The 9,399-nt window shown below is 41.5% G+C and overlaps 1 protein-coding gene across 1 annotated transcript in view; it reads right to left on the bottom strand.

Annotated features, from left to right (window-relative positions):
* Positions 1 to 247: 247 nt before the first annotated feature.
* The window catches only part of LOC137437773 (SH3 domain-binding protein 2), a 104,796-nt gene continuing 95,644 nt past the window's right edge, over positions 248 to 9,399 (bottom strand). Inside the window, exons 12-14 of the mRNA XM_068132383.2 lie at positions 1,692 to 1,758; positions 1,540 to 1,602; positions 248 to 740 (exon numbers count right to left, since the gene is read on the bottom strand). Of these exons, the coding sequence (XP_067988484.2) occupies positions 603 to 740; positions 1,540 to 1,602; positions 1,692 to 1,758 (268 nt within the window). The 3' untranslated portion in view covers positions 248 to 602. The remainder of the gene's footprint in view (positions 741 to 1,539; positions 1,603 to 1,691; positions 1,759 to 9,399) is intronic.

Genomic DNA, 9,399 nt, shown 5'->3' on the forward strand with positions numbered 1-9,399 from the left:
GGATCCTAGGATCCTGAGTTCAAATCCCGGTCGATCATTGAATTAACATCAGGTGGGTTGACTCAGCCTGCTCATCCTTCCGAGGTCGGCAAATTGAGTACCAGCTCTTTGATAATGGGGCACTGCATCAGCGGCACAAACACGCTTCGAGAAAAAATAATGCAACCAGCAGCCACAGGCTGCATACGAAAACAACAACAATGATGTATGTGTAAGCACTAGATAGGATGTGTTGGAACGTCGCTTTAAGGTTTCAAATTTATTGATGTAGCGGTCTGATAAATAGGAATGAAAAAATGTGGCAGAAAATAAATAATCAATAATCCCAGCCAGAATAATAAGCTTTCATCTTACAGCTTGGAAGCTTGATACTTACGTTATGATTTTTTTTTTTTCAGATGGTGGGATCATTTGTGAAGCAGCAGTACAGCTACAGCCATTTAATCAAAACAAATAAATGTATTGCCTTGGCAGAGGTAAATGCAGTGGAGGTATTAACATAACACGTTTTTATGGTCAAGTGACTCGTTGCCGTGGCAGAGTAGGCATAGTGAGAGGAGGAGTTCTGGATAGTCAATATAATGTGCTCGCTTGAGGCAATGTCACCTCGGCACGATCAGTGGCCGAGTGAGATGCAGATCCTTCTTCTGCAGAGGCAGTACATTCTCCTTGTAGAACTGCAACAGTTCCAGCAGATTATGAAACCAAGTTCCATTTTTGTCCAAAGTAAGGGAACTTTCCTAAAGAAACACACAGACAAACACATTTAGAATGTGGTATATCTATGTCAACATCAGAAGTTTTCGTTGTTTATGTTTCACGTAAATAAAAACAGCCGCATTGCCTCAGTTGTAGCAATGTGTTTTTTTATTGTTAAACTAGTAAAAAGCCCGTCAAGAATGACGGGTTGGAACAGTTTATTCAACAGTGCAGCCTCATGAGCGTGCCAAAGTCTGAAGCCTCGGCCTAGTGTCAGGTGTGCTTATATCTTCTTTATTTATTAGACATCATACGGATGTAAATGAACACTCATTTTACCTTGCGCACGTTGCACATCATGTGCAGCGAATTTCACCGTCCTGCGCCTTGTATTTATTGTTATTTAAAGAAAACACTTCTGTACACCGCCCTTGAGGCTCGGTTTGCAAGCCACCGTTTGCAATTCCAATAGAAGAGATGCAATTACTCCTTTATGGAAAATGTTTTTCGAGTTTGATTTATCCTCAAAAAATAGACTGTAGTGAACACACATTCATGTTAAAAGATTGGCCTTTAAAACCTAACTTTATGAAGGGGGACAGACATCTGTACAAACATGTAAACTGACTGTGTTTTTTACTGTTAAATAGGAGAATCATCAAGTCTGTAGCCAGACATCATCATGGCAAATTAATGCTTCATACCTCATTTCAAATCTATTGATATTTTAAAGATAGCATTGGTGCTTGTTCAGGAGAGATTGAACAGACTCGTCTGCACATTTTAAGCATAGGTAGTGTGCTTCATGATGCAGCACCCACACAATGATATTGGACTCACGTGCTGGAATATTATGAAGTTTCTCACTTTGTTATGATCTTCGTCCCACACCACAAGGATTTGCTGGAAGCCAAGAGATAATTTATCAAAACAACATTTTGTGGAAGCAGCATGAAATATTGTCGGAAGATCTGTTGATAGAAGCAACCAACCTCTTTTCGAGTTGAGGAGTTTCTGATGCAGAAGAGTCCATTTACCATTTTTACAGAATGCATTTGCCTGTTTGGATTGAAGTGAGCCGAGTAAGTTAAGGGCACATCAAAAGAAGGCAACATAAATGATGTACATTCAAACCAAAAAAATACCATGTATGTACAATAAAAAATCGTTCACTATTTTCACTTATAACTTTTCACTTATTGTAATAGGCCTGGATCAACGCTCCCCTGCCAAAGAAGGATCTGAAACTTTTTGTTCCCCTTTGCAACAGCCTTTTGTTCAAAAAAACTCTCTATTTCCTCCCGCTCTCCTCTGTCCCCACCTCCCCCAACCAAATGAGCCATGATTGCCATACACAGCTCCTTCTATATTGATAGAGATGGTTGTCTCCTTTCATCTCCAGCTATGCTGTTATTCTGTGATTTCAACTGCCCCATCATGTCAAATGGCTGCATTTACAAACAAACTTGCATGAGATCTCATAAACATAGGGGCAATACCCCTGGTGCTCAACTGGTAGAATAAACAGCATACTACACTGACTGAAGGTATTTTAAACCAAATTGAATGGTTTCTAGAAGACAAGGCAGCATGTAGAACCATACTAACATAATCCTAAGACTTGAAACAAACAAACAAGAAATACCTATTTTGGGAGGAAACCCCAACTCCCCCTCCCCCCAACCTGTATACCACCTCAGACCCCAATTTTTCTAATGCTTTGAACAAACATTGGTACATCACGGGTCATGAAGGTTGCGGTGAAGTTTCATTGAAATTATGTTTGTAGTTTTAGAGAAAAGAGCAAATACCTATTTTGGGGGCAACCCCTCAGTAGACCCCTTAAGGCCCGATTTTTTTTTAATGCCGGGAACAAACTTCGGTACATCACGAGTGATGAAGGTTGTGGTCAAGTTTCATCGAAATATTGTGTGTATTTCCAGAGAAAAAAAAAGTAAATTCCTACTTTGGGGGGGGTCAAACCTGGATGCACTTTAACCCCCGGTAAACCCCATTAGACCCCGATTTTTTTTTTAATGCCGTGAACAAACATTAGTCACAACACAACAAATATCATTTGTGCCAAATTTGTTCGCAATCTCATCAGCGTTTTCGGAGAAGAGGTTTCAAGTGTTTACGGCCGGACGGATGGACTGATGGATGAACGACGCGCCATCGCATAAGCTCCCCTGAACTTCGTTCCAGGTAAGCTAAAAATCTGGTGAGATTTTCAGCAGATCTCATGACACATTTTTAGCTCACCTGGACTTCCAGTGAGCTTATGCGATCGAGCAATGTCCGTAGGTAAGTCAGTGAGTGAGTGAGTGAGTCTGCATAAACACTTCAGTCATTGTTGCTTGAACCAAACACCCAGTTTTGATTCAACTTGGCCACAAGCTTCATATCTGATGCCTAACGAAGGTTTATTGACTGCATCAAAATCTGCGCTCATTAACGGGGTGGAATCAGGCCAAAAACGCGATAATTTCCTTCACTAACCAATCGGGGGGGGGGGGGGGGGGAGCCGTTGCCTCTGCAGCACAGCCACTCCATCGGCCAAAAACATAACCCGTAACCTGTAAAAACATTACCTGTAACCTGTAAAAACATGACCTGTAACCTGTGAAAACATAACCCGTAACCTGTACAAACATGACCCGTAACCTGTAAAAACATAACCCGTAACCTGTAAAAACATAACCCGTAACCTGTAAAAACATAACCCGTAACCTGTAAAAACATAACCCGTAACCTGTAAAAACATGACCGGTAACCTGTAAAAACATGACCCGTAACCTGTAAAAACATAACCCGTAACCTGTAAAAACATAACCCGTAACCTGTAAAAACATGACCGGTAACCTGTAAAAACATGACCGGTAACCTGTAAAAACATGACCCGTAACCTGTAAAAACATAACCCGTAACCTGTACAAACATAACCCGTAACCTGTAAAAACATTACCTGTAACCTGTAAAAACATGACCTGTAACCTGTGAAAACATAACCCGTAACCTGTACAAACATGACCCGTAACCTGTAAAAACATGACCGGTAACCTGTAAAAACATGACCCGTAACCTGTAAAAACATAACCCGTAACCTGTAAAAACATAACCCATAACCTGTAAAAACATGACCGGTAACCTGTAAAAACATGACCCGTAACCTGTAAAAACATAACCCGTAACCTGTACAAACATAACCCGTAACCTGTAAAAACATAACCTGTAACTTGTAAAAACATTACCTGTTGACATGTACATCTGCAATTAGCATCGAGAGGGCTTCCATTCAACCAATCACATGACCAGATTCTGCGCTTGAACAAAATGTCGATATATTTTATGACGTCATTGACTGTTGCTCCTGATCCAAATGAACTTCAGGACCAGTGGTCCTATTTTTGTAACTGCAAGGGATCATTAACCTCAAGTCATGGGAATGGTGAAAGGTCTTTAAGTGAAATAGGTCGCTGGTCTTGTTCAATCAGTCAATTTCTCAGGGTAATTCCCAACATCACTGCTTTTTTTTGCTCCTCTTGAGTTCTCAGAAGTTCTCAGATAATGTTCTCAGATAATTCTAGGGTAATTAACCCGTCTGTAATTCTGGGGCAATTAACCCGTCCATAATTCTGGGGGAATTAACCCGTCCGTAATTCTGGGGGAATTAACCCGTCCGTAATTCTGGGGGAATTAACCCGTCCGTAATTCTGGGGGAATTAACCCGTCCGTAATTCTGGGGGAATTAACCCGTCCGTAATTCTGGGGGAATTAACCCGTCCGTAATTCTGGGGGAATTAACCCGTCCGTAATTCTAGGGGAATTAACCCATCCATAATTCTGGGGGAATTAACCCGTCCGTAAATCTGGGGGAATTAACCCGTCCGTAAATCTGGGGGAATTAACCCGTCCGTAAATCTGGGGGAATTAACTGTCTGTAATTCTGGGGGAAATAACCCATCCGTAATTCTGGGGGAATTAACCCGTCCATAATTCTGGGGGAATTAACCCGTCTTTAATTCTGGGGGAATTAACCCATCTTTAATTCTGGGGGAATTAACCCGTCCTTAATTCTGGGGGAATTAACCCGTCTTTAATTCTGGGGGAATTAACCCGTCTTTAATTCTGGGGGAATTAACCCGTCCTTAATTCTGGGGGAATTAACCCGTCCGTAATTCTGGGGGAAGTAACCCGTCCGTAATTCTGGGGGAATTAACCCGTCTTTAATTCTGGGGGAATTAACCCGTCCTTAATTCTGGGGGAATTAACCCGTCCGTAATTCTGGGGGAAGTAACCCGTCCGTAATTCTGGGGGAATTAACCCATCCGTAATTCTGGGAGAATTACCTCGTTTATAATTCTGGGGGAATTACCCCGTTCGTAATTCTGAGGGAATTACCTCATTTATAATTCTGGGGGAAATAACCCGTTCGTAATTCTGGGGGAATTACCTCGTTTATAATTCTGGGGGAATTACCCCGTTCGTAATTCTGAGGGAATTACCTCATTTATAATTCTGGGGGAATTAACCCGTTCGTAATTCTGGGGGAATTACCTCGTTTATAATTCCTGGGGAATTACCTCGTTCGTATTTCTGGGGGAATTAACCCGTCTAATTCTGGGGGAATTGTAATTCTGGGGATCTCGTTTGTAATTCTGCGGGAATTATATTAACAACTACCTGTAATCGAACGTTTATTATGTAGCAATATGGATACTGCCTGTTTTTGTTTTCCCAGAATAGCCAGTATTCTCCTTTACCAGTACATTCCGTCCCATGACGTACAACTGTCTTGCCCAGATTCCAACGCTTCGTAAAAAGATTCCTGCATTGAAGCTATTGCCAACAATCAACTTGCTTTTTCAGTTTGGAAATCTAATCCGATTGAAGGTGGTCTCCATTCTCTTCGCAAAGTCCAAAACCATCATGTCACCATCCTAAGTCGAGCCAAATCTCACTGTTGTGCTCTTTTCAAAGCCAGCTCTCTTTTCAGTCTCTTTCCTCAAATACATTGTGTTAGTTTTTTAAAAAGTTAGTCTCTGGTGTTTGCTTCACTTCAGCCCTTTGATTCACCAAAGATGGATCCACAGTTAGCACTGCCATGACAAAGCTGAATGCCAAAACCAGGTATGTATCCACCAATGGGATTTGTGAAGCTATAGCCTTCCCTAAGGTTATTTTTTACATTGGATTTATTTCCACAATTCCACTTCTTCAATAATTAGCAGTTTAAATTCCAATCCTGATAAGTCTGTTGTTTTTTAAAGCTAACAATGAACGGAGAGAGAATGGGGTTGTTTGTTTTTGTTTTTAAATTTGATTCTTTGCCACAACTGCATAGCAGAGTAAGCGATCACATGACAAACTAGATGGTATTCATAGAATGCTTACCCTGCGCAGTCAACTTGGTGCGAGTGAACTCTTTTGTTTTTGAAGGTTTTTTTTTTCTTTGATCCACTATGGCTGCCAGACCACGTGACATAAATTTATATTCTCTAATATAATTGTTGCGTAGATCACGCTCAATAAATTTCAAAATGATCAAACTAAGCGTTGTCCCTGTCAATTTATGATGTCATAATGAAGGCACCAATGACGTCATCATTAACATATGTTATTCCCCATGGGGAGTACTTGACAATGAGCCATGTTTCAATATTTTCCATGGAGCGGGGTCGGAGATATAGAGGGGCAGTTTTCGTTTTTTGCAAGATGGCGCCTTTACCGCTGAACTATGATGTCATAATTATCATTAAAATATTCTAGAGGAGGAGGCGCTCCTATGGTGAAAATTTCGTGTTCATTGGACTAGCAGTTGCAGAGCAAATTTTTTTTTTCATACTGATCAGATCAAGTGATGTATTTGTCGAATTATGACATCATAATAGAGGCACCTATGACATCATCATTAACATATCATATTCCCCATGGGCAGTATTTGACAATGAGCCATGTTTGAATTTTTTCCATTAAAAGCGGTTTGGTAGATAGAGGTGTAACGTTTTTCCAAGATGGCGTCCGTACCACGTGACCTATGACGTCATAATTATCAGCAAAAAAAACTACGGGCAGAGGCGCTCTTCCGGTAAAATTTCATGTCAATCGGACCGACGGTTGCCGAGAAAATGATTTTTTTTTAAAGCAGACACCGCACACGTATGGTACACGGCACACATACGCAACCAATTGCTTAACTCCGCCTTTCGCTTCGCGAGCGCAGGGTAACTAGAACGGCACTCAGTAGAGAGCATACCTCCTCAGTAGAGATGTGGCCTTGTTGGCCATATCACTCAATGGTGAAGAATCCCTTAAAAAATTATACTAGCTGGAGCCGGATCTTCACCAAAATTGCATAGATTCTTCCTTGTTACACACACAATCTGTCCAACAAGTTTCGGCCAAATACATCCATAACTTTTTGAGATATCCTGCTATGTATCGTTTTTGGCCCTATCTCCCAATGGTGAAGAATCACTTAGAAAATTAAATAATTCTCATATCCGAATCCATAATTCAGATCTTCACCAAAATCGAAATATAATAGTCCTTGTCACACACACACAACCTGTCCAACAAGTTTCGTCCAAATCCGTCCATAACCTTTTGAGATAGCCTCTTATATATCGCCTTTGGCCCTATCTTCCAATGGTGAAGAATCACTTTCAAAAGGCTAGTAGCCGGATCCGAATCCGTATCTTCACCAAAATCTAATCATTTCGTCAGTGTCACATATGCTACATCTCTGCCAAATTTCGGCCGAATCCGTCCACAATTTTTTGAGATATTTTGTATTATAAGTATTGGCATATGACCTTTTGTTCCTACTATCAGTACTTGTCTGTACTTAAAGTCTGCCTACCCTTTGTGTTTCATCTCTGTCGTGAGTCTAGATGTCTATACAAAAAATCGAGACCAGCATGAAAGGCCCATGATTAAAGCGGCCCTTAAACGTTTAAGACTTTTGGTGGATCATCAAAATGGCAGCTTTAGTCTGATACTGTACATCCTTATCATGGATCAAATTTCAGATCAGATCAGACAGGTAAAAGCACTGCCTACTGACTTATCTTGCCATCCCATCATGTAATCATAAGATAAGTGGAACCATAGACAGCATTTTGATGTTATTTACTTTGACATTAGACAGCCTCCAGGTGGCAGTTTGCAACAACCCAAAGGCATACTAGCTGTTTTAAGTTCGATCTTAAACAACAACAGAGGTCAAGCATAAGCCCATCCTCTTAATTTCCCAATTGGCTTAATTCAAAGCTTAATTGCCACATGGAACTAAATGTGTAATAATACCTCCTTTATTATAAACAAATAATTGATTAATCTCAATGATAAGAAAAACAAAATGTCACAAAATATTTTATATATATTGTTGCGGATATGAGGACTGTATTTTTTTGATTGTGTGTATTATTTATTATTGCTTGAGTCTGGCCCCTCCTGCCTCCAGTGTTGTGTAAAGGTCAAAGGGCGTTCCGGTAGTTAATTCCATAAAGCATCCATTGAAGGACACTATAAAACCCCTGTTCAGTAGTTTATATCCTTATTATGTGTTTTAGGGTAAGGCCTTGTCTTCCATTAAGATGACACTCCATTGCACCAAGTGAAATAGATAGATTCCCTTCATTCCCATTCCCAAAAACCTCCATTTCCCCTTTCGTCATGGCCAAGCCTCAATTTGCCAATTACATCCCCTCCAAAGCCGCCATTGAACATGTGCTTGGGTCGGGAAGAAAGGCGTGCCCGCCCGTCGTCATCAAGGGCGGAGCCAGAGGGTCGCGCGACCAACCATGGCCGAGGTGAGCACACCGATGGGCGTGTCCTGAAGACCGGCGGCTTAATCGCCGGAGGCGTTATAAAAGCGCGGGCGCAAGAGTGATGAGGAGGGAGTCGTCAGAGCAAAGCTGCGTAGAGAGGTCCATGACAAGAGAGGTCCATGACAAAGAGAGGTCCATGACAAAGAGAGGTCCATGACAAAGAGAGGTCCATGACAAGAGTGGCGGTTGCATCCACAGCAGCTTGAGCCACCGAAACTGCAGCCACAGCAGCGTGGGGCCTGGACGGCAGTTTGGAGCAGGGCCGCGAAGGAACGGCGGCTGCCCAACGCGCCGATCGTGCTGCCGGACCCGTTGGACCTCCCTCTCCCCCCAGCCATCCACCTGCCATTCCTATCATCATTCCCCGTGTAAGTGTGTTCGTAGTCTGTCTTTTGTCTTGTCCCTGGGAATAAGTTAAGCCTGTTAGATAAGCTAGTATTTTCACTGTGTCTCTAAAAGCTTCTGTAAATTATTTTCTTATCTTTCCTTCTCCTTGGTTATTTTGACCCTGTAAATAGTAAATAAATTTAGTAGTATTTTCAACCTTTTTTTCGTCTTCTTATTCCTTTTCTTCACATCCGTCGTCTTTGTCTTTTCCCTCATTGAATAGCTGTGGCGCGATACGGCCAACGTTCGAGTGAATCGGGTGAATCGGGGAAACTGTTAGGTCGCGGGGCCTCCGCTCGGCAAACATAACATCCTTAACCGCGGATCGTAACAATATATACAGACTTGGCATTTAATATGGAATATTTTTTTTGTGGGGGTGAACTTACTTTTCAAGATGTCTTAGAACCTAAAGTTCATTGGAATTATGTTGAAATTATTCTAGATTTTGTTAATGTGACCTTTAAAAGAAACAAAAACC

Source organism: Myxine glutinosa, chromosome 1 (assembly GCF_964187855.1).
Source record: "Myxine glutinosa chromosome 1, kmMyxGlut1.1, whole genome shotgun sequence".
NCBI lineage: Eukaryota > Metazoa > Chordata > Myxini > Myxiniformes > Myxinidae > Myxine > Myxine glutinosa.